The following is a 25702-nucleotide window of genomic DNA, read 5'->3' on the forward strand; positions in this document are numbered from 1 at the left end:
TTTGAACCCCAACCGGTTTGAATACCTAAACCTAACTTAAAACCCCATTGTAAACACTAACAATTTTAAAAACATACAAGGAGAAAGTTAAGAAAAATGACTCAAATTACATGAACGCAAGCATACAAATAAGTACTGTAATCTAAAATGTCAACAGTTATGCTTACTTCAGGTTGGTTAAATTTAACAGATTTACATATTCAATATTTTTGGAGAATGAACATAAAAAAAAAAGTCCATCAATTCTCTTTTAGTAGCACTTTTATTACTGATACATGAGTATCCATGATTTCAGTACACATACCTTTGCGTTTCACAATGAGTTTTGAGAATTTGCACAACTGTACATGAGAGAATCTTTGTGTACAATACAACTTCAAAAAGAACGTAAACAATAAATAACTTTTTCTTAATGGTTTTGTTATTCATAGTATTCCAGCAATAGGTGCAGCAAGACCTTTCTGTCAATCTGGGTCTAAAGGGGAGGGTCAATGCCAAGATAAACATCACAACTTAATTTAAAAAGGAACTAAGTTTTTCTCTATTTGCAAAACCAGGTATGACTGAGCGGTTGAATTAAAAATGGTGGATGAGTAAACAGATGAAACCCCAGAGAATAAGATAAGGCAAGCAAGCTCGCATTGTACTATTTACAGTAGTCTATTTACATGGTCAGTCGTAGAAACGGACTTTGTCGCCCCCTACTGCTTCTAACTGGTTTCACACTTTCAGCATCGCGCTTCAAATCCCATTTAGGGGAGCAGCCTAAGAAAACTAAACGCATCAGAGCCTGTGAATCCCCCGTGCACGACAAATACCTCAGCCAAGTCCAGACACTCGCTCCAGATAGAAAACAGAATGGGGATGAGGGAAAAAAAATTGCCATAAAAGAGACAACTTGAACTATTTTGTGCAAAACAGTAGTCAGCGCTTAGCAATAGGAATGATGTGAATGGCTCCAACTACTTTTGATAGTGGTTGTCTTTATTATAGGCACGCTTTATCCTAGCTCAAAGGACTTTTGGCAAGAGGCGGGGACTGATTGCCAGCCAATTACAGGGCACATACACACAAATAACCAGTCACACTGATATTAATACCTCTGAGCAATTTAGAATTTTCAAATAACCTAACAGGCATGTTCATGGAATGCAGCCGGAAGACAAAGTAAATTGAGAACACGCACACAAAGAGCGAGAGATCATGCAAACTCCACAGGAATTAACTATTGGAATAGCATTTTCATGAATCTGTCCGAGTTAAACCATGGAAAAACTAAGAATTTATTAGCTTGTGCCACCCTTAAAGAAGTAAATGAAAGGCTGCAACAGCAACTACAGTAAAGTACACAAATAGTGGGCGAGGAAGGATGTCAGTGCTGAAGCGTGAACCTTAGACTCACTTATAGGAAAACATATTCTAGGCTGGGTGAGCCACAGATTAGATCCAAAGGTTAAAATAACAGTGTTGGCTTTTAATTTTTTTTGTGTGCTGCATGCCTAATGCATGTCACTTTACATACTGGTCAGGTTACTCAGTCACAGTGTACATCTAAACCGAGACAGTAACACAAATATATAATTTAATTAAAAGGTTCAACGAACTATTGGGAAAGCTCACGTCACAGTGAGACAAATTCAGAGAAGGACCAAGTCCCCCCCAAAAAAACTAAAAGTGGCAACTATCAAAACTAAAACTAAATGCAGACAGCATTTGGTGCTTATGTTGCGTTTGTGTGTTCATGTGAAGACCAGACATAGGAGCCGATGCTGTCAGGCTGTGGATGTCGAGAACGTCTGCCCTGCAAACAGACAGAGGCCCTCACGGAGGGGTCTCTGCACTGGGTGTGGTCTTTTTCTTTGGTGCCTTCTTCACTGTCTTGCTTTGCGTCTTCCCAAGGAAGGAATGGGACATGAAAGAAGAGACCAAAGAGAGAATAAAGAACAGCAGGTGAAGTCGCGGGACAACATAGACGTATATGCAGTATATTGTGGCGACACTCGACCAACGGTACCATCCGCACATTGCTACAGAATGCAAATACCATATGAGAACCGTGTTCCAAGCAAATAAGACGTTGGACAAGTGAATTTGCATTGGGACTTATGTTTTCACTTGACAAAGTAAAATGAATGTGCTTGGAATGTGTTTGAACAGGCAAACTCAAAATGATATTCAAGACGAGGGAACCTCTCTAAAATGCAGTGGCGAGCTGTCAATTTCCTTAACTTAACTGAATCAAAACCATGAATATCATGTCTATCAGATCTCACTGCAAACCTCTTTCGAGGTTATAATGACCAATTATTAATAACAATTATTATTCGCTCTCAGTAGGCAAGGTACTGATTTACTTAAAACACCTAGGTATTTGCAATCATATAGGGAAACAGGAGTTTTTAGAGTAGGTGGCAAAAGGAATTTGTCTCGTTTCTCAATTTCTTAATTGTTGTAACGCCAGCCCCACTCTAAATGAGGTTTTTAGTCTTTATTGAGTAACCTATTCAGGAGTAAGATCGGTTACTAATTTTAAAGCAGCTTCCTCTCTCGATCTGGGGCCCTCGTAACAGACCTAGATAATGTGGAAAATCATTGTCATGACCTTCAGTACTCGATATTTTCTATTGTAGCCGAAACAATCGTTCCGTACTTTCTATGACAATAAGACCAATAATATGCAGAATTTACACTTGAAGAGGTAGTGGCTCATGTAGAAGGTAAAATAAATCATTCAATTCACTATACTCTATTTTAAAAAAAAAAAAAGATCTCACATTCACAAAGTGCTGGAAGAAATAAAGTCAAGAGAAATGGTATGAAATGAAGGGTTGGTGGGTAAAAAAAATTACAAATAAGCCTCGATTTCACGCGCTTTTATTCTACATGACTTTCTGTCTAACAAGATTTGGTCATGAACTCCAATTTTTTTTTCATTGTAAATATGTACATTTTACTACTAACATTTGGAAAACAACACGCAGCCACCACCGAGACGGCCATTGGTAAGGACTGTTATGCTAATCCTGATTATGCTAACAAGATAGGACGTCCCTACATGATCACTGGTTAGAAATTCAGGTCATGGATTCCATTAAAGTGATGGGGTTAACGCTATTCCCAAATTCTGGACCCCAAAACCTACTACTTCACTGTTCATAGTCAACTTCTTTTGACAGTTGCAAGACAGGCAATGTGAGTGTGTACCTCCGTCTTTGCAGCAGGTTTCTTGGTTGTCTTTGTGGCGGTGGTCCGCTTGGGGGCCTTTTCTCCCCCATCCTCATCAGAGTGTTCAGTTCTTGCATCTGACTGGTCTGAGCTGTGTTGGGATGATATCTCGTCGGCAAGGGCTGTGGCAGCCATAGAGCGAGCTGTGGATTTGGGTTTTAAAAAAAAACAGGACACAGATCATATTTTTTGCTTCTACCTTTGATTCATTTTTAAAAGTCGATGCAACATCAACGGCTTGCAACATCAACTGCCTGAAGTTTTTGCTACTCTTAAAGGCTGTGAAGTGATTTTGTTCAATTTCTTCCAACAAAATGGAGCAACAGCATACATTTTACTACATTTACTAGTACTGGTATGGAGCACCAACCAAAGAAACATTTTAATCCTCATACCAACATTTTTCACATTCGTTTTATTTTCGACACGTTGTTCTTGTACACGTCTGTGTGCTTTTTCCTGCATTTAGTCCAGATTTTGTAAGGGCAACACAGTCCCTTTTCATTATGTTTAATGCAGTCCTACCGCATTTTAACGCTAACATGCACAGAAAATATCAAATTGACACCGGGCCCAGGTATCCCCATCTCAGACCGGTTGACATCCAGCTCAATGAGAATGCATGCAGCATATTTGGACATGTGGTCTTACTCTGTCGTGCAGCGGTGCTCTTGGCCCGGGGCAGTGTGCTGGCCCCAGAGCTCATGTCATCCACTGAGTCTCGCCTCGTGCGGCCATCTGACGAGCGCAACGACAGCTCATCCTCTGTGTTGATGAGTGTCAGGTCCTGCATGCTAAAACTGCGCAGCTTGTCTGACAGCACACCTTGTCCCTGCACAGCAATCAACAAAACACGCATCAGACATGACAACAAATGATAATGATTCGAATGCTGGGGCGAAGACATTTGAGAAATAAATATCTATAACTAGATGCATAAATAGCTACAAAGTAGATGTTCTTGTCACTGCCCCAATGCAAACATTAAAAAAATCAAGTGCAGCATGTTAAGGCCTTAAAACACAATAAACGGCAGCGCACTTTCACCTTGGTGGCTGCAGTGACTGCAGCATTAGCAGCCAAGTTGAGACCCCTCTTTCCAAACCTCATCATGGTCTCGTAACTCCTGTCTTTGGCCTGTGCAATGTAGTCATCTATCTCCTGCAGCAGATGTGAGGGATGAATAAACAAAGGAAGAACGAAAACAATAGGTCCAAAGATAGCAAACTGTTCAATTAGGATAGCATCCAAGTGACTGGCTTTACCTTCTCCTTGTTGGACAAGGTAGGGTGGACAAACTTGCGATAGAGAACACTGGAGCCCTTGGTGTATGGGGACAAAAGCCAGATCACAAAGGCAATCTTCAGCTCAAAGTAAAAAGGAAACCTGTGCAATGAAACCCAACAAAGAGAAATGAGAGTTGAAGCCTTACTCACTGTAAGCTCATTTAAAAAATGGTTAGTGACGGTGTTAAAAATATCCAGCTCGCGGAGCACTGGAAACACATGAATACATCAATCGCTATTATATAAGCGCTTATGTATTTAAAGCACACAGAGAATGATGATCTGAGCAGTCATGTGCTGCTACCAACTCACCATGATAGAAACAAGTCTGTGGCTGTCTCCGCAGTGGAGAACAAGGCAAATACTATCCAGTACATCATCCACTTCACCTGAAAACATGGAAACACAAACAGGATAAAAAATAAGAAGGCCCCTGAAAGCCTTTCGGTGAATCACGTGCCAAGGCCAGTCAGTGGCGGTTAATAAGATGTGCTCATGCTAAATGCACCATTCATGTGAGTCATGTCATGCACATCAGTATGCATGGTTTCATTTCCCAAAGACACAAACAAAATATAGGTCATCACTGCACAAAATTGGGTCACTTTAGCTTCCAACAACATTAAGGCATCTATCAAGTCTATATGCATGGGAAAAAAAATGGTTGAATCCGGTGACACCAAAATGGAGCAAACAGAAATCTAAACAGTTCTAAAAATGGTGTCCTTCACACACTCCCCTTCTTATGTTGCCGTCTGCTCTAGACACGGTAGAGAGAAAGGGGATGGTTGCTATGGTAACTTCTCAGGAAGGAGGAGATTGTTTTCTAGTGTGAATTTAGGCGTCAGGCCAGCATGCTGCTGCTCCTGCCCCTCCCCTCACGCTCATCTTTTGCAGTGATGAGGTAAGCAGGGAGGACCCCGTCTGTTTAAGGCTCAGCCATGCACAGACTGCTCTCGACGAGCCGCAATCAACTTTTCAAGTTTACAATTTCAGATAATGCATAAAGAAAGTGAACAAATTCCTGTTAAATTTAACTCATTTAGCAGATACTTTGCATGCCTAATGAGATTGAATACAAAAATAGTATTTAGCCTGAGGGGCAAAATACAAAAACAGCTGTTAGTGTGATGCAACTACTGCACCAACAACAAACAACAGTTAAATTAGCACCGAATCTGACTGTGTTCAAGCATTACTGTTTTACCAAACGTATAACTGACAAAAGCGCAAGTGCAGCTAACGTCATTGCCGATGAAGTCCATTCAAGTCAAAGTCTGTCTAAGTATTGCTTTACTTCAACTCCAACATTGGGGACATTTCACTACACTTGGGCGAAAGTAATGATGCAGCACAAGCCTCTGTGTTATCAACGGTTAATGTAATTGAATACATTTAAAATGACTAAAATTTCAATGGTCAGCAGGCCCTGCACCAATTGAACAAAAACCTGGCCTGGAGTTTTGTTCAACACTGCTGACAAAGGGACCAAACACAATCCAGTAAGAACTCAACAGTGGAGGTAAATACAGTTGATAGCAACCTGAGGCTAAACATCTTAAAACTGGAACACTAGCGAGGGGTCAAAAATGATTTTGTAGCTCGCGGTGAAACTTACATATTCCTTCACATTCTTCGTTTTGACAGCCTTGTATGACGCGTATGCTGGGTAGAGCGTCCCAAAGGCGAGGCTAGGAAAGAAGAAAAAAAAAAAGCAGCAAGAGTGACGCTTAGAGGACACAAAAGGACAACAGAGCCTCTTTGGTGGACTCTGAAACCTAAAAAAAACAAATGATGAGGTGAGCCCTATTTTATCTCGACGTATTCTCGATTATCAAGCCCTCTGTGAGATGGGGAGTGGTTTGTCAAAACACAGAGTCGGGAAGTCAGATAAGAAGTTTGCCATGGGTGGGCTACTGTGTGATTGTGGGCTTTATTACTGATGTGCATTCATTCGTGTTGATGGAACAGAGGCAGCCGGACAGCAACAAAGAATGACAACTTTTATCAGGACTGTATTGGAGTGGCAATTTCCACCCTTGCTCTTCTCCTTTGTTGTCACAAGCATTTTGAATTTCTGACTTGTAGGCTCAGCTGCATACTTTTCAGTTTCCTTCAGTGCTGTCTATTTCCAAGTATTAAAGAGAGAGACCACAATCACGTCTTGGGATACAGTCCATTCACCTCTACTAGTTGGACGGCACATCATTGACCGATTGGTTGCCAACCAACTGCTATGCAAGTTCAAGCCCCAAATGTCAGAACAGTGAAGTGAGACATGTTCATCACCTGACCACCGTGCTGTTTGGCTTTCTCCAAGAAATCTTAGCTTCCAGTGAGTCCTGATTATTTTTTATAAATCGGTTCTTATAGTACATAATCTTGCTAGTAGAAAGTTGCTAGCCAGCTGTTGGTATTCACAGCGCATCCATTGCTCGGACGTTGGTCTTTATGATCAGATGCAGCAATGTAGAAAAGACAGATGGATGCTATCAGAAGGTACCCATTTGCAAACTCTGCTTATGCAATCTGAGGAAGATAATCTCAGGCAAAATGAAAACCACTGATATTCAAACAGTTTGCGAGTTTAGAGGATTAAACTGGCAATGCAGCAGCATGACTTTAGTCGAGTCATTCCCCGTCGATATGGGGGCCTAAACACTTGACTCACCCTGGAACGTCCTGTCATCCATCCCTTCATCACAATGCTGTTTAATATCTGCTTTTATCAGCTGAGGGGCTGCAGTCAGGGGGGCATCCGTTTACTGCCTTGTCATCATAGTTGATCAACAAATGTTAGCCATATTGAAGCTGAGAATTCCTTTTAAACAAAATATACCCTTGGTAAGTTTCCAATGTGTTTACTGCAGCGAGTCGGGCTATCTGGAGCTGCTTTAGTTAGGGAAAGCGAGAACAACTCCTGCCAATAATGCGGTCAGGTCAGATGGTGGCTAGCGGTTAGCTACCAGGCGAATGCTAGCTCGCAACGCGTCACAATAATTAATTAGCGGTTGAAATAAGATGAAATTGAAACGGCAGAATTGTTTATTACTGCGTTGGCTGAGTAGGCTCATAGCTTTACAATTGTCAGGCGAGACTGCCTTGTGTTTTGGCGTCCAGCATCAGGCGGATGAATGGAGCCGCCGCTCAGCTCTGCTAACACTGGACCACCACCACCACAAAAAAACAGCACCACTACTCACACAACCATCCTCGAAATCATCCACGACACCATCTTGCTAGACCTCCGGCCGCTTGTCTTCTCCGCCTCGGGGTTGAAATGGAGACGAGCTAGTGGGCTATGGGCGCCCCCATACCGCTCGTGGACGCGGCTTGTGGTGAAGAAGCTGGGGAACAGGGGAGCCTACCGTCAGGTGTAGGGAGACAGCAGCCCAGGATGTGCTGCAGTCTTTGGCTGAAAACTGCTTTGCGTCGTGGAGTGAGGTTGCTGTCAGTGCAGTGAGGGTGCTCCTTAAAGGGGCACCAATCTGAAATTGACTCAACTTTCTGCTGCCCCTCCCATTCAGTCACACAAGTAGGGCGGGGCAGAGCTTCCAGGGGGTCTTGATTAGTGTTGGCTCGTGAGTGAGCGTCGAACGATTCGTTTGAACGAATCTTCTGAGTGAACAGATTCTAAAGATTCAGCTTACTTAAAGTAACTGGAATGCACATCACTAGTCCTGGTGCAAAATGTGCTCTTTGCGGCCCTATTATTTTCTTAAGAAATTATAGTAGATCTGTATTGTTTACTTTATTTAATTATAGTAAATCAGTAAACTGCAAGAGTTAATTTTTTTGCAGAGGGTAAAAACGACGACTGTGTGGCAGAAGGGAAGAACATGTCTTAATTCCATGACTGTCTACCAACAACTGTGGCTACAGACAATTCATCAAAGATGCTAAGAGAGCATGACCTCACGAAAGGACAAACAGATCACCCCACCCCTAACTGTAGGCCTGCTGGATGAGCGGCCTCGCACTGAGGCTATGGTGGTTGTGTTTACATATTGACGCCTTCTTATTTTTTCTGATTTTAATACCAAAAACCAAACTATTTTGGTGACTATATGATAGGCCTAATGAAATGCTTGACATCAGGTAGAGGAAAAGGACAATGATGAATTGCGTCTGGATCCCCCAGCAACCTTTTGTTTTGCTTTATATTAACCTTGCAGACTTCATGCTGTGGGTTTGTCTGCTTGGAATCTTTAACATCTATAAGAGCTGATGCTCCTCCATATAATGTTCAACTCAAATTTCATTAGTTAAAAGAAAAAAAGTTAAGCGGGTCCTTCAGTGACACACCCACACACAGCCATTTTTCTTAACTTTATTGTGAAAAATCAAACAGACTGCTAAGATCAATATATATTGATACAATGTTAATGGCCAGTAGTTCTGTTCAGCTGCAAATGTGATTTTAGAACAATGTTTTTGAAAATCTGCAGTTATTCAGCCTGTGAAACATAGTAACCAAAAAAAAGCCTCTTCTATGAAATCCTCCTGATCATTACTTGTGCAATGACAAAGGGGGTGTACAAAAGAAAAGACTTCTTAAAGTGGAAACTAAAAATACAAAACTTTGGTCTGCTTCCTTCATTGGCTGCTTCACAAATACACTTTCAGCCACTGAGGGTAAAAGCACCCAGTTTGAAAACTGCAAGAACAACAACAAAAATCTACAAATCCTTGCATCTATTGAAATACACTGATGTCATTAAAATAGAAACATGAGTCTGGAACGCACATAGCAGTTTCTTATATGGTTGCTGAACATCTGCTTCGAAGGCACGTCAGCTTTTACCTCCCTTACTTGCACATTGTACATATACAATGGAAACGACAAAACAAACACAATGACTTTAAATACAGAGTTAATCAAAACAAATTTAAAAGAAAAAAAAAAAAAAAAAGCTAGACAAGTTTGTCTGTGCGACAGCGATAAAGGACTTCCTTCATTGGCGCCCTGAAAAGCACAAAACCAGGTTGAACCCTTCTCCCAAATTTGACATTATACACTTGATGCCTCACGCTGCAGTGTGTGTGTGTTAGTGTGCGTGTGCGTGTTTGTGTGTAATGTAGATGCGTATGAAAAGATCTTATGAGATGGTGTGAAGTGGTCTTGGGAGGCTAGTCATCACGGCACACCAGTCAATGACTACGGGCGGGCTAATTTCGGGTCATGGGACTTCAGCGTGCCGACGGCGTCCTTCACTGCGTGATAAATGATGTTTTTCACCTATAAAAAGAACAACATATGTGGTAGAAATTTGAAGTGAAACAGATGGCAACAACCACAGAAATGCTTAACATCATTAGTGACCTGCCTACAAAGACACCATATATACAAACATAATACAGATTTTATACACGATGGTTTGAGTTTGACAAATTCCACGATACTTAAAAACAAAACAAAAAGACCACTAGCAGACACTAATGTGCTGAAAACACCCTCCTGTTACCTCTCAGTTATCTTCTGTCATGCATTCAAACCAATAGTAGTTTTTAGTTCATTTTTGTTGCATATAATACAGTGTTTTGTCTTTGTAACAGTTGTGAAAGTTGTAATTGCACACAACTGCTATTAAGCACTGGCAGTGGTACGGTGTGGAGTAACTCTCGATGGCAGATGTGTCAAACTCTTTTTTTTTTTGCGAGGCGCATTGTAGTCATAGCTTCTTTCGCAGGGCCATTATGACTCTCAACCCAAATAAATGTATGAGCACCTCATATTATATACAGTAAAATCTACAAAACAAACTGACAAATAACTCGTTTTCAAATCAGACGAGAAAAAACTGGTCAAATATTTAAAAAAAAAAAAAAGATATTAAAAGTGAAGACAATTTGCAATTCTAGTAATGACACGAGTTTGCCTTCGCGGGCCACATAAAATGATGTGGCGGGCCGTATCTGGCCCCCGGGGCCTTGAGTTTGACACCTGTGCTCTATGGCATCGCAACATAATTTGCTTTTTGAATGTTTTTTCTTTCAAAGTAAAAAAAAAAAAACACCATTATTACCATATTTGGACAGAGAAGACCTAAACTAGTGTTAAAATGTTGGTGCATTATTGTGTTTGTGCTAATATGTTTGAGCTAGCAGAATTACACAAATGGTAACAAACCAAGTGCTCCAAACAAATGAAAGATCCGAATCTACAGCAAAATGTCATTATTGCATAATACTGCAAAAGCACAAATCCCTTGCATGAGAAAGGGGGCTGCATTTTCCGCACATACCTGTAGCTTGTCTTCGTGGTTCGTATGAGTGGTAGAAAGATGTCGGAACTCCTGTGTCAATCTGAAACAGTGTCTCACGTGCTCTGGAGACACAAAGTCCTCAGCTGCCTTGATACAACTGTACAAGTTGTGCACCTGAGAGAAGAACAAGCAATGTTACCTTCATTGAAAGGTAAACAGACTACAGTCTGTCCATATGCAAAATCTTTACCTGGTGTGGCGCTCCAGCAGGGATAAAAACAGCATCGCCCAAGAACTGCACAATGGCCCAGCCCTGCACCCCGTATTCTTCATAGAGTCGGCGGCGGAGCACCTGATCCAAGTACCAGCTCTGGTCGTGAATGGGATCATGGTCGAGAGGGTTCTCCTGACCTTGCTCCTCTCCGACCTCAAAAGAGAAACACTCAAGCGTCAACATAGAAACTTGCCAAGGTGCCAATGCTGCAAGTGATTTGGTCCCAGGAGGAGCATTTGGGACAGTATCCACTGGCTGCTCACCTTGCGGAGCAGTTCTCTGATCTTCTCTGCGTCCTTGGCCGCATAGATGTGCCAGAGAGCTCCGGGTTTCTCATTTCCATTGTAAACCCTCCTCTTTGTCATTTCATCCACATCTCCCTCCTCAATCGTTGTCATGACCTCTGGGTGTTCAAAAAAAACATCAACATAATGACATCAACAGAGTTTCTTCCATCAGTGCTCTTTGGAGTTTTCCGTTGCCTATTTGCCCTTCACTTTTGCAAAATTACCTGGAAACAATTTTCAGCGGTGTTACAAATGTATTCCCAAAATTATCAGATTTTTACGGCATATACGTATGATAATACGGAAAATACGGTACTTATTCTCCACTAACAACATAACATTAATGCATCCAAATTTCAATGTGGACGTACTGTTTTTCTAATTACGTACTTTTCTTGGTTAAAACTGCTCCTTCTCACGCTTCTGGCAAAAGGTTACAAGGCTTCTAGAAGGTAAACCTGTAAAACGCTGAGCCGCCATTAGCGCAAACCAAACTTCTGCACAGCTTTCTATGATACCGCTGACACGACTACCCAAGATGTATAAAAGCCTTTTTATCCTCATGAAGGAGTAGGTGCTTCGCTATTTTCCTCAAGCCGTTCCGAGAAAACTTTGTGAGACGCAATTCCTCTGCTTCTCTGAGCTGTCATCGCTTTATCATCATCAGCCTGTACCGCTAATTCTTCATCATCAACTTAATCATTACATAAATTTAAACTTCTCACTACAATACTGCAATTAAGTTGTGAGAATTGCGAGAATATTGTGTGTGCTTAAGGGTCAGTTTGAAATGACTGCGATTACAGTACGTATGATTAGAGCTGAATTGGGGATTCAGAAAGAAAGGCAAAGAGTTTTATTTTTAAGGGCTTTGCTTTGGTCTATCTCTATGTGACAACTGTACATTTCTACAACCCGATATCTCATACATATGATTTACTCAAGTTATCCAAATGACAAATGAAGTGTGCATTTGCTTTCTTGTGACTGTATGTTGTAACACGTCTTGGTTCAGAGCAAAACAGGAAAGGGGAAAGCAGAGTTTTCCTGCGCACGCATCAGTTAAAGAGTGGGAAATGAGAAAGATGTCTGCCAGAAGAGATGGAGGCCAAGTCTAGATGCCCTTCAAACTTTTTTTTTCCCACAGTGATTAGACCATCAAGTTCACTGAAGCTGGGCATACTGCAAGCTGCAAAGACGCGTAAGCAACATTTTGCTGGTGGATGGGTGGGTGGGCTTTAGGAGGCTCTGCGATTGATACAGGAAAAACATGACATCCATAGGGAGTAACTTTGATCATTATTACTTGGAGTATTAAGATTATGTTCCCATAAATACAGAATGGCAGTGTAAAAACAGACTTTTTTTTTTTTTTAATTGACATTCGTTTGGCAGCTTCTGTAGTTCACAGCACCGACTGACATGAACTGACTCCACTTACAACATGGTTGGGAACACAATGAAGCTTTAAAGTCGGTGTCAAATTGGAGACTTTTCTAACTTCACCCGTGGCTATTTCTTGTGATTCACATCTTATTCTTGCTACAAAGCAGATAAAGTAAGCTGAATTATTTTCAATTTATGTTTCAGATGACAAGTAATGACGGAGTCAATCGCACTGAACATTACTCGAAAATGTATCCCAATTAGCTGTTGCAAAAGCAGGATAATTTGAAACGCTGTACATTTTTGACCTGAAGTATTTTCTTCCAAGCCACAGGTAGTCCTTTATTTAAGCCTGTGACCATTTAAGCACATTGTCTGTGACGACAAATATGAATAGTATTTGTGTTATTTTTGTTGAAGTTGATGCAAATTAACACGAGGGAAAACTTGCTAGCAAATCTATTTGACATTATAATTCACTTTTTCAATAAGCAAGATGGGGGTATATTTATTTGAAGCCCATTATCCCCCAGTCCTATTGTGGAGTGAAGAGTGGAACAGTCAAGGGGAGTTAGTCAGGAAGGAATGCATGCCACTCAAGGGATAAAATTGAAAATCTACACACCTTTGCGTCCATTGATATCTGCTTCTGTGAATGAGAAATGTTGCCGTAATGAAAAGGACAGATACCCACTGAACTGTCTTTTATGGGTGCCAACGAAAAGCAGGCGTGGCAATGAACAACAGTATAAAGAAATAATGGATGCTTTGGCTGAGAGTCAACCCGAGTACATCATTTAATAGTGTCTACCACCAGCTACAATTCACTCCCAGCTGAACTGACATGGCTCTATTATCCATCTCAAGCAATACATTTAATCATTTTGAATGAGCAAATAGTGGGATCCCATTTAAACCTTGAACTGGGGAAAAAAAAAAGTCAAACGGGAAGATTGCACAAGAATTTCTATGTGATTGTTCTTTTCAAATTTGGTCTCATTCATTTAAAGTCCATACATTTTAATGGACAACCAACAAACTGTTTTTTCTGTGTCTTATCAATTGTTGTAATGTTTATTTGGGGAGTGTTTTCAATCTATGTTAACTGTTCCATGTTCAGCTTTCATTTGAGTTGTCAAGTTTTTGTAAATGAGCAGATTCACATCCACAGAACAAACCGAATTGTTAACTGAAGTTTTCTCAAAGAAAAAAAAAAGTCCCTCCTCACGCTGATTCCAAAGTTGGAAGCATAGGGTCATCCACAATGTTTGGCAAGACAAAGAATTAAGATTCAGGGGAGGGCAGCCTCTCTCTCACATGACATGAGTCACAATGCAGCTCAAAATGTTTGTTGACACATTTTATGGTACATCTCACGGTGGGAAAAATGACAAACTCTAGAAAAATGATGACCGCATATAATAGCTTAAAGTGTGAGCGGAGCTCTCGCTTTCCAAACATAAAATCTACCAGGTATTAATGTTTGAGTGTGAGAGTCCACTGACCTTTCTCCATGTCTCCTTCTCCTTGAGGTATTCCAACATAAACCATGACATTGACAGCATCCGACACGTCAAGATGAAGGTTGGTGGTGCCCACCTTCCTGTCTTCTGTCGAGATCAGTCCTGATAAAAACAACAGCCAATGTTTAAGTGAAAGGATTAGATATGAAACCAGAAATGCAATAATGGAGCAAAAACTGAGAGCAAAGCTGGATTAAACTAGGCCATGTTTTCCCACCATAAGCGTTGTACATCTTGGGTCCTAGATCTGGTCGTACAAAAAAGTTGGGTAGACGTGCAGCAAGGTTTAGCCGGCCATCCCTTTTAGTGTACTCCGGTAAGGGGAGGTTTTCCATCAAATCGTCAAACCTGTCACATACGCACACAAAATAAAAAACACAGACACAAAAAAATTTCTAAATTTAGATGCTAATTTGTTTGAAATGTAGCGTAAACAAAACAAGTTTGTCTCTTTTACTGACCGTGTTGGCATCATATCCCTGAAGTCTTCTCCTGGAGGCCAGTCCTTTAATTTCAATACCATTGGGTTGCCGTCACTGTCTTTCAGTCGCTCTGCAGTTAATAAAAACATATCACTGTTGAATGTAGCAATGCAAAGAAAAAAGATGCTGAATTTACAAGGAAGGATTGGGGAACTCACTGGAGAGGATCTGGAAGCCATCCCAAAAGTCTCGCACTTTCACATCAGAAATGATGGCACAGTTCCTGCAGTTGACCAAGTCTACATCCTGGTCCCCAAACTCCTCGCTGAAGGCCTCAGGACGCCACAACTCAGGCTTCAATCGTTTATGTATGCCTGACACCAAGACAGGCTAGGCACAAAAGAATTTGCCATTATAAGAAAGCCCCCCCAAAAGCTTGCGCCTTTTAAATGAAAAATGTAACTTACCCCACACTAATTGTGTGTGTGTGGGGGGGGGGCATATGGAATATAAATAGTGGTTCTTACTTGTCCCTGCTTCCAACATTCTCTAAAGATCTTCCAGTTGTTGCTATTGCTGGGATCTTGGAGGCAAAGGAGTCTGCCATCACAGAGCCAGGAGTGCGAGGTGTGTGGCTCCAAAACACTAAGACCCATTATTCCATCTTTACGGGCTCCCAACACACCAAGCTCACTTCCCTCAGAGATCCCCGTGCGGCGGCCTTCTGCTTTCTTGGTCTCCACAACTGAGGCAATGATGTGGTCCAAGAAGTTGGGAAGGCTGCTCTTCAGCTTATCACTCTGAGTAAAGACAATTACCCAATGGTTCACAAGCTAACCACGTAATGAGAATACTTGAACTTTTTTGAAGTGATGTGTTTTCAAAAGTTCAACCTTCAACCATTTCAACATACTAAAACTTTTAGGCTCATTACGGAACAAATTATTATGGTTCTGCCATACGTATAGAAAAACAAAAATAGTTTCTACATACGCCTCCAGAGGTAAAGACGGATGGGAACGGTACTGGACTCTCTCCATGTCCTTGGGAAAGTTTGCCGGGTCCAGAGTTGAGCAGGTCCCGAAGACTCGACCCTTCAGGTTTGGACTGCGTCACGCTGGAGCCCAATAAAAGGCTGTTAAAGAGCTTGGGGCTGGAAGCTGAAGGCCTTGACAGGGAACTGAGTGAGTCCAGGCCAAAAGGAGGTCGACTTTCCCGATTCATAATGGCGCGAAGTGAACCAGAATCTGAATGGTAAAACAAAACAGTGATGTAACATTTGAAAACTGAAAGGTAACTTGAAAATGTTTTCAGTGATTTGTATTATCTCACCTTTTGTGTCATCCTTGGATTTTTGTGTGGCTAAATCTGCGAGCCAGTGCAGAGCAGAGCTGTTGCCCTCTCCTGATGGGCGCGACTCCTTAACGGAGGACTGTGCGAGGTTACTGAGAGATAACGTACCACCAGTGGAATTGCTAGTACTGCCCACACTTTCCCCCATCCCGCCACCGGACGATACTGCTGTTTGCGTAATTTCAGTTTTGATCGTTGATGTTTCGCTTTCCGACTTTGGAGTTGTGCCAGCAGCGATGGCCGTAGCTCCAGGGATACCACCGCTGTTTGGCGGTGTCTGTTGAGATAAGCAAAGCAACGGTAAGAACGCATTCAACACCCAAAGTGACAAAAGTGCGATAAGGATTCACCTGTGAAATCCCATTGGGGGCACTATGGCGAACTAAGGACTTCGTATGCCGACTTGCACACGGGCAGTTGGCTTTAATACCCCACTTGCCTCTTGCTAAGTGCACCATGTCACCTATGTTGTAAAGAGCTAAGAGAAACAATGAGCATTAACAACCAAACTGAACCAAAAGACAGACAACAAAGTAAAAGTTCAATCTTACTGTATAAATGCAAGTTTGTTACCTGTCCCGGGGATAATCTGTGTCGGCATGAGGTTCTCTGGCTCGTGAGGTTGCCCCTTTGCACACTTCAACCAAGAAAAACCATCATCCACTGGACCATCTTCTGAATCTAAAACATATAACGTATGTTTATGACGCACATCCAAATATTTAGGTTAAACTTGTACAATAGGAAAGCTAAACTGACGAGGAACTTGTAATTGAAGCCCAGCATCTATAAAGACTTACCTTCTCTTGGTCTGTTCTTGCGAAGCCGATAGCAGTCCAGACACACGCCAAAGCCACATTTGCGACACACCCAGTGGATGTTGAACAAAGTGGTCTCACAAACGTCACACATTTCCCTCACGCCTCGCACGGCACGTTTCCAGGCTACTTTCTCTGTAGAGGCAGCAAGACAAGCGATGTAAACACGGGATAGTCAATCGTCATTGGACTCATTTGAATACTGTGGGCAGAGATGCCGAACCCGGTCATCACTCCTCGGTGACATTCTGGATAGTTTGTCGGAAACCTTTTGGAATTCGTCAAGACCATTTTCAAGTCAGCCTAAACAAACGAGCCACCAGAAAAACTCCCGCCAACGCTGCATTTCCATTATATTTTGATTTCATTGGCTTTGCGTACTGCACACTGACAGAATATTGATGAGCTAACTTCTTTTGTTTCAATTTTGATTTATTCAAATAAGTACAATCCGATGTGGTGCGATTTTGAGAACCTGTATTGTGCGCGTTTCAAAAGTAAAAATCAAGAGTACTCTATATTGTGATATAATGATATTGCTTATATTATAACCATTTATTATAGTCTACTGCATTGTACAATACGTTTAACCTTAGAAGCGCCTCCTCTTGGCTAACGTATGCCATAAATGTATTCATTCCAGATTCATTTTGCAGACAATCCTTTGTGTGGCTGTGGTGTTATATTTTCCCTCAATTTGCAGTTCATAGATGATTACTATCCACTGTAGCACAGTTCCAGCCAGTATTCTATTAAACATGAACCAGTATTTTATGACTATGTTTAATTATATCTTAGCAACTTTCTCCGGTTAATTATTCCTCCTCGTCCTTTTGTGATCAAGGCGCTTGTCAGAATTGTAGCCAATTGGCAGCCATGGAGGCGATGATTAGTCATTTTTAAAACAGAGCCGCCCACTCTGTGTAGTTGGACATGAGGAGGATGCCATGACATCATCAACAAATGTAATCGCCATTGGTTGGTAGAATCCAAATCTTGCATCAGCCAGATACCGGCCACGGTACTTACAAGTCAAGTGCATAATACACACTTGCCTGCTAGCTTGATGGAAAACATCAAATTAACAGAACATTTTCGACTTAACCAGAGAAACACATGGCAACTGCCCATAATAAAATACAGGCCAATCAGAACACTTTCCAAAGAATAAATGTGAGATCTCAGTACATACGATGAGGTTCCACCATCATCATGGCCTCCTTCTCAGACATGACCAGCTGGCAGAACTGGTCACCCACATTGGCCAGGATATACTTGGATGTATCAAGGTCGAGCCCCTCTTGCACAGTGGGAGCAGGGAGCCACAGTCCCATTGCCATTGAGTCGCTCTGCTGGGGGCTTAGGAAACCTTCAACACGCAATATACCCTTGCGAGTGAAAGCCAACCTGGTAACAGTCAAAAGAAGGATGAGAAACAATCACCAAATATCAATCTTATCGTGGAAACATCATCACGTGTATAAAGCAAACGCTTGCTATAAAAGTGTACCTTCGGAAATGGAAGAAACGACAAGCCACGTTTGGATCGTCGTCATCCTCGCTATCGTCATCTGCGATGCGAGATTTCCGGTAGCGCTCCAAGCGACACTCGCGACACTTGTGCAAGTGAGGGGCCACGTTGATACACGAGCCATCTTGGAGAAAGGACTCGCCAGACTGCTTAAGACGCCGCACTTTGCTCTGGTCTTTCAGTACAGACTGGCCCACTGGAAAATAAAAAGCAATATTAAATCCAAAATCCTATCAACTTTTATGCATCTGACTTTTTGTAACCAAGGTTACCTTTGAAAGGCTTATTTCGAGGACGGCTTTTAGAGGCGCCTTGGATTTTAGTTTTTTGCAGCATGGCGCCATCCTTCCCAGACTGTGATGATTCTCCATGCGCTTGGCCTTTGTCTGGACCCTCCTCATTCTCACTCAGGTCTGACAAGTCGCTGTTACTACTGAGGTCAGAGTCACGTTTTGTTGATTGTGCTCTTTCCTCCAAGGCAAACTTCTGCGTCAGGTTTGAGTCAAAAGACACAGGCAGTTGATCAATTCTGACGGGACCAGTCGATCCGAAAACAGAGCTTCCAGCTCTGGCAGGGCCAGCAGTGCCAAAAATAGAGCTGCCTGAAGTGGAAGACTGCATCTCCCCAACTACCTGTTCGTCTTGTACCAGAGTGGCTTCATTCTGTGCCCTCTGGGTCGTGGTTGGTGCTGGAGAGACTGAAGTGCTGGGTGAAGCGGCAGATGAGAGTGCCGCGAAAGGGGAGGATAGAATACCCTTGGGTGGCTCTGGCATCGTGAAAAGATTGGGCTTGTTGTCTGTGACACACTCAACCCGGGAGAGTCCAGCAAATGGCGTGTGTACGTTTTGGTCCCCATAGGCCAAAAATGGATTAGCTGGCTCTTTAGGGCCCTGCAGAAAGAGGTTCTGATGGTTCTCTGGAGGATTAACATTAGAGGGCATCACCACAGCCCCTGTCAATGTACCATTATTAGAACTCTTTAAAAGGTTTTGTAGTCCAGATGCTGTTGCAGAACTGCCACTGGCAGAGGCCCGGCCAGCAGAAGGGCTTCCCATGACTGGACAGGCTGGTGAAGAGTTGCTCAGCACACCATTTCCTGTTGGATGAATGTCAAGTGTTTTGGTCTGCTCCGGCTTTTTCATCCCTTCTGTAGCAGACTTGAAAAGGCTTGGGGGTTCCTTATTATGGGTTTCTGACACCGCAGCAAAGTAGTTAGTGTCCTTGGACTGGCTTGGAGCGCCTGATAGGCCGGGGCTGGAATCTGGACTTTTTGTCATGCACTGGAAAAAGAGGTTTTGGTCTTGCTTGGATTGAGTCTCACTTTTATCTCTACCAAACCCAAATCCAAAGGGTCGAGAAGTGTCCAGTGAGGTTGCAGAAGCAGTCGCAGCTCCATTTGTCTGTGAGGTAACCTCTCCAAAAACAGGAGCAGCGGCCACAGCTGATGGGAGGCGATAACCCGATGCAGTCTTAGATGCCGCCTGCAACATAGAAAAAGCCATTGTAGATGTCTCAGGTAGACAGTCTAATGTTTTTCCATCCTACATCCAATGTAGTAAAAATAATATCAATAATATACAGTCCTGGCTTATAATTAGTCTTAAGGAAAATAAGGATCTAAAGAGGGTCCATGTTTATGGCAAGATTTGGTTTGCAGAAGAAAAAAAAAAAAAATCAACATCAACAAATCATTTTAGCAATGCTAAAATACCTTGCAAACATGCCCCTGGCGGTAGTGAGGAAATCATAATGACATTACAGACATCCCCTGAGGCTCTACAGTCCCAGCAGCATACTTGGTTAAATGGTATGTCTGAATGTGTGTGTGTGCGTATGTGTGTGTGTGTGCGTGCGTGTGTGTGCTGCCACATTTATTGAACACAAGAATAAAGAAACAATGATGTACCTATACAGGGCTCAGAAAAACATACACACAAACAATATACAAGATTTGTACAAAGATTTGTTGTTTCTTACCTCCGTCTGGCTCCCCCAAGCAGGAGCCTTGGAAGTAAAGCCTCCGGAGGCAGACAGCGCTACACTTGGGCTGTTGTCGGGTGAAGACCAAGAAATGGTGACAGGCCCAGGGGAAACAAGAGCTGCGGTTTTGGAAAAGGACTTGGAAGAATCTTCTCTGCCAGGTTGCTGCGATGGAGAAGCCTTATGGACTGGGGCTCCGGGGACCAGGCTTGGCATCTGGCCCAAAGAGGGGAAAGATGTGGCAGAGAAGGGAGAGGGTGCCGGTTTGAGCGGAGGCGGCGTAGGCGTATGAGAAACTGAGGTGGTTGAGTCTGCCGCCCCTTGTGTGGCGAGCATCCGCCCATTTTCTTTCACATGGGTGTAATAACGTGTCGGGTTGACATTTGACTGATCCATCTGGACAGAGGAATTAGCGGGGAACGACACTTTGCTCTGAAGAAAGTTTCCCTCGGAGGTGCCGCCATTTTTAGTTGTGCTGCTGACTCTTTCACCAGAGTCTCCTCTCCACACGTCTGTCCCGTCAGTCACGTTTTTGTTAGAATCATCACATCTCGGCTCCTCGGCTCCCAACTCTACTGCTCCTTTAAAACGCTTCAAGTTCATGTCCTCCTCCTCAGAGGCGGTTCTGCGTCTGCGACCGTTGTCACCCTTCAATGTTTCACTGTCCATCTTTCGCCGGCCATTCTTACCAAGCTAAAACACAATGATTGGAAGTTACTTTAATGCAAGTATCTAGCAGTATACAGATGTAAACTGTGACAAAAAAGGGTGGGGACAAAAGATCGATAATATGATATACTGTGTCGTTTTCTTTTGAAACTATGCCCGCAGATGTGCAGTTTCATCATGAAAAGACATTCTCTCCCTTCAAAGTGTGTAACTAGAGGAGTTCGCAAATCCCGATTTGCCGACAAAACATTCATCAAATAGGGTATTTTCACATTTTAAATTTGCTTTGTCTCTTCACAACTTTAAATGACATTCACAAGTAGAGGAACCCATACACATTACTGAACGCATCACACCTCTTTGGGTTCTCTATATTTATTCCTATCATACATGCAGTGGGTGTGAGAAAAATATGGATGGGAAACTGCATAGCTAGCTAGCCCTGGTGCATAAAACAAAAATTACAGACAAATAAGAGAATATGGCCCTATAAATATAGAAAATACATGCATTGATTTTAAAAAGCCTCACCTCTTCGTCCCCCAGCATGACATGTATAACGCGGGGGTCCACCAGCTGCTTTTCTTTATTCTACAGCAAAAATGTGTCGTGTTAGTGGCACAATTATTCTCAATTATTTTCAAGTCCATTGTTATCACCTTATCCAACATAATCTCCATTATGTGTGAGATCAGGTCATGTTGTGAGACAAGTCCCAGGGCCCAGCATTCTTCAAGCTCTGGCTGGTACACACAAACCCTTCGTCCTTGAATAGTGTAGGAACCTGTGCAAAGAAAAGTGAGGGTTCACACACCTTTCCAAGTCTTTCAAAAGAAAAATGAACCTGGATGATAAATGCCATAAAAAGCCATATTAAGGATGGAATTTATATGATAAGATACAATACAATGCATCCATCCATTTTCAACACCTGTTCAAAGTCAATGAAAAAAAAAAAAAACTCCAACCAAGCCTTCAACCCTTTGTTCATAGAAGGGACAGGACACAAAGAGATCGTTCTTACCCTTCCTGAGAATCTCCTGCAATTCAAAATCGCTTCGCCAGCTGGAAATGGCAGTCTGTACAGAGGGCTGCTCCAACATCAGTGGATGCCTTATGTCTTTTTCAAGCTGCATAAGAACACAAAACAAAATGTCCGCAATATTGTCACCGTCCAAAAATACAATATCAAAGACGTGTCACAACCACTCTGATGAAGGCGGAAGAACCCGCCGAAACATGTCAGGTAAATACACCTAAAATACTTTGTTTGATATAGAAGAACCAATGAAGTAATTGAAAAGGAACAACAAGATGAACTTAGTACAACTAATATTAATTGACATGTTCATTTAGTTGAAATAGCCGTATTGATTATTGTTAGTAGGCTTTCATGGCTTATGTTGTTGTCATTTAAAATTAGGAGAAAGGCAAATATTACAAGAAAAACAAAGAAACACACCTCAAACCTGTGGATAGATTTTTTATCAGGAAGGAACTCGAGACTGTTGCTTCCAAAATACTGAACTGGAAGCACAGTTCCCAAACCCACTCTATCCACTATTGAGTGGAAAGCCTAGGGAAGAAGAAAAGCACACACCATTAAATTTAGCCTTAGAAGTGGGAAAACACTTTTCAGTTCAAATCAATCAATAACACGATTGCTCTAAGTGGACGGCACATGACAACAACAATAAAATAAATCATAATATAAAAAGTCAAAATGTTACAAGCCAAAGCTTGGGATGCACCAATACCAATATTTAGGGCCGCAATTTATTGGCTAGTTGGCAATAGGGCCCAATCAACTAACAGGCCAACCAATTACATGGGCTAATTATGGCCCTTCAAACATCGGCCAAAATGATGGGCCAAATGGACAATATTTGTGAAATATTTTTGTCTTAATATCTTCACCATTTGCAACACTTGTACGCAAGTAACTATGTGTATCATGTATTATTTAGTTATGTTTGTTTTTTCAACTTTGGCCTGAAACATTGTATCAAGCATACTAAGTGTGAACACAGCCTCACCAGAGCAGGCCAGGCTGTGGCTGACCCGGAAGACGCAGTAGCGGCGCTCCGACTGGCCCAAACAATGGAATCTTCCACCAACAGAGCCTTCACGGCATCGTCGTACACCTGCACCCACGAACACCGCTGCGACGCATTCTCAAACTCCACAAACACCTGCAGTTGAAAACAATGAACCAGTGACCCACATTTCAAGGCAAAGATAAGTGTATATGTGCTTACGGCACCAGAATTGAGTGAAATTTTATACATTAGCATGATGCTGTGGGTGCTTCCAAATATGTTGTCACACGACTCAAAAAGAAACTGCTGCCACACTAACTGTTCCTTGTTTGTTTTATACAAATGACCAAAAAGTGTTAATCATACATAGGAATGACTTTAATACTGCCTTATTGTGGGTTAGTGGTTAGTGAGTGACTATGGCAGATTCTAACTTCCATAGAAATTACGACTACGTTGTCGCTGAAGGAATTAGGACGAAAGAATCTAATTGCAACCCCCCTATCAATATTGCGATTTCCATTTATTGGGATTAGAACAATAATGCAAATGTATGGCTTTATCTCTTCAACCTTTCATGTTTTATGACACATGTTGTGAAAAATCAATTCATTAACAATTTATTACAATACATCATTCTTTTGGTCTCACGAGTTAGTTCGGCTTAAGCTAATATAGAGCCAAATGAACCATGAATTAATGAGTTGTCACGTCTTGCAGTCTTAAGCGTTCACTATAACAAATTCACAGACTTTGAATTTGTTCATCCCTAGTGGGAACCGAACTTCAGTTAATTGCATTCAGTTTGAATCTTTGAATTGTTGAACTCGTTCTTTCTCCATCTTTTTAGCAAGCCTGTACCCCATTTGAAGGAGAATATTGCTTTACTCAGTATTATTCACTTATATGAAGCTGATTCTGACAATCCTGTGCCTCTACCTGACAGTGTTCATCCCATCTTTGACAACGTCCCTCAAAATTAAATCCATTGAGAGGGGGCCCTGCTGTGGGTGGTGGCAATTATAAATTTAAATGCAAATACAACAAAAGGAAATTAATAATGAAGGTAAATAATAATTGATTGCTACTTTAGCAATTCCTATGACAGAGATTTTATTATAACTTAGAGTATGACGTAAAATCAGAGTATTTACAAGAATTTAAAACATCATGGGAGGTCCATCAATAGATTTTTAAAAGTAGGATTTTTTTTCTTTCAAGTATCTAATTGGTTTTATTTATGTAGGTCATCCACCTTCATCCACCTCAACGCCTTTCTTAAGCAGCCTTACACCGTGTAGAATGTCCATCTTTGCTAAAAACCACCCATTGCTAAAAATGACCATATATAACTCCTTGTTCATAACCATTGACGACGTAAATGCCTCTGTAAAGTGATTTGTTTCACAACTTATTAGGCCGCTTAGTGCACTTGGACAGCTTGCAAGCACGAAGCTAATGCTACATGTCAATGCAAAAGGGGAGCAAAAACGATCTCATGGTCTTTGACCATAAATTAATCAGTGCTATGATCTTTCTTTATGTGTGGTGACGATCTGCCAACATTATAGAAGGTGTTTGACACTCGTTACTTTGATAAAATGCGAACAATGCGGGGGCCATTGGATCCCCGGTCTCGAGTTTAGCTTTAGTCGGTTGCCTGTGATGTTAGCAAGCGCGTCGCTTGTACATGGCAAAGCTAGTACTAGGTGTCAACAAATGTAGCCACAATATCACAAACGTCAATCGGGTGAGACGGGGTAGAAAAAAATCCGTGTGGTAATCATCCTGACTTGTTCTTCGGTTGCATTGCACGACACAACACCGTATGTAAACACCAACCGTAAGTCCCGCAGCAGGAGTTGTTGTCGCCTCTCCTCCGCTAGCCTCCGGGGCGGCCAGGCCGATGACGCTCACCGCCCGCACCGTCCCCCGCAGCCAGTCCCGTGCTCGCGGCGTCTGCTCCGACTCGGATCCGTTGGCAGTCCCGCCGTCGCCGAGCAGCAAGAGTAGCCGCTTCCCGATCAATTCAAGAGACTCCCCCATGTTTTGCCCGCAAACCAGCTGCCTCTATCGAGCCAGCATGAACTTCCTCGCTCGGATGCGAACTCGAAAGTGCGAAAAGACGAGCAGGGGAGGGGGAAATAGCCGATGGCGGCCACTAAATGTACCGCTAAATACACCGCAAACTGCAAATCGAGCCGTGCACACCACGGCACGGGACGTCGACACGGAATTAACACGGCGGAGATGTTATTGTCCTCGGTGATGTCCGCGACTACCCTGCTACGTCCGCCATTGAGCCCTGCAACAATCAAACGCACTCCTCGTAGGCAACCAGCACTGCGGAGACACGGGATCTTGTATTGGCGAGTGGCGATCTCTCGTGGAGAAAGTCTGAATTGCAATATGAACCACTGCGTAATCGTGGTTCCTGCCTTGTTGCAGGGAAAACGAAATCACCCCCTCCTCACAAGTGCGTTTTTATGTATATGATGAATTAAATGCGCGTCATACACAGTTCAAGGGATGTTGGATGCATTCCGTTCTCTGCTCTTCGTTTAAACCCATTTCACCAAATAAACGGTTTAAAACAGAAACCCAATCATGCAGTGCACATTGCAACCAGCAATTAATTACCCGGTGATACCGGGGCGGTATAGGGTATTCCCCCTCCAAAATTTGTGTCGCCCCTCCAGCAT

General features: G+C 42.4%; 2 protein-coding genes across 3 annotated transcripts; both read right to left on the reverse strand.

Moving 5' to 3' along the window:
• Window positions 1-243: 243 nt before the first annotated feature.
• On the reverse strand, window positions 244-8055 carry reep2 (receptor accessory protein 2). The gene is made up of 8 exons (XM_061287979.1): window positions 7715-8055; window positions 6130-6202; window positions 4824-4900; window positions 4491-4611; window positions 4273-4386; window positions 3877-4057; window positions 3205-3368; window positions 244-1890 (listed from the first exon to the last, which is right to left on the reverse strand). The coding sequence occupies exons 1-8, from the start codon at window positions 7744-7746 to the stop codon at window positions 1822-1824; spliced, it is 831 nt and encodes a 276-aa protein (XP_061143963.1). The 5' UTR covers window positions 7747-8055; the 3' UTR covers window positions 244-1821.
• A 772-nt stretch (window positions 8056-8827) lies between these two features.
• kdm3b (lysine (K)-specific demethylase 3B) lies at window positions 8828-25342 on the reverse strand. 2 transcript variants are annotated; one of them, XM_061276110.1, is made up of 25 exons: window positions 24843-25342; window positions 22998-23153; window positions 22424-22537; window positions 21986-22091; window positions 21621-21745; window positions 21493-21552; window positions 20290-20985; window positions 18584-19793; window positions 18291-18507; window positions 17973-18187; window positions 16763-16915; window positions 16536-16643; window positions 16313-16440; window positions 15942-16239; window positions 15603-15856; window positions 15137-15409; window positions 14828-14999; window positions 14649-14739; window positions 14405-14535; window positions 14170-14289; window positions 13290-13313; window positions 11255-11394; window positions 10968-11144; window positions 10757-10891; window positions 8828-9750 (listed from the first exon to the last, which is right to left on the reverse strand). In XM_061276110.1, exons 1-25 carry the CDS (start codon window positions 25044-25046, stop codon window positions 9670-9672), a joined length of 5388 nt encoding a protein of 1795 aa, XP_061132094.1. In that variant the 5' UTR covers window positions 25047-25342; the 3' UTR covers window positions 8828-9669. The 2 variants fall into 2 exon arrangements, with proteins under 2 accessions (XP_061132094.1, XP_061132100.1); XM_061276116.1 differs by lacking the exon at window positions 13290-13313.
• Between the last annotated feature and the right edge of the window lie 360 nt (window positions 25343-25702).

This window comes from Syngnathus typhle, linkage group LG1 (assembly GCF_033458585.1).
Source record: "Syngnathus typhle isolate RoL2023-S1 ecotype Sweden linkage group LG1, RoL_Styp_1.0, whole genome shotgun sequence".
Lineage (NCBI taxonomy): Eukaryota > Metazoa > Chordata > Actinopteri > Syngnathiformes > Syngnathidae > Syngnathus > Syngnathus typhle.

Coding starts and splice junctions, on each gene's coding strand:
- reep2 (XM_061287979.1), bottom strand. CDS start 7,746: ATGGTGTCGTGGATGATTTCGAGGATGGTTGT. Junction 4,387..4,490: donor CCTTGTCCAACAAGGAGAAG/GTAAAGCCAGTC, acceptor CATCTGCTGCAG/GAGATAGATGACTACATTGC. Junction 4,058..4,272: donor CAGTCACTGCAGCCACCAAG/GTGAAAGTGCGC, acceptor ATTGCTGTGCAG/GGACAAGGTGTGCTGTCAGA.
- kdm3b (XM_061276110.1), bottom strand. CDS start 25,046: ATGGGGGAGTCTCTTGAATTGATCGGGAAGCGGCTACTCTTGCTGCTC. Junction 18,508..18,583: donor TCGAAATAAGCCTTTCAAAG/GTAACCTTGGTT, acceptor TTTATTTTCCAG/TGGGCCAGTCTGTACTGAAA. Junction 16,240..16,312: donor CCCCCAATGGGATTTCACAG/GTGAATCCTTAT, acceptor TTATCTCAACAG/ACACCGCCAAACAGCGGTGG.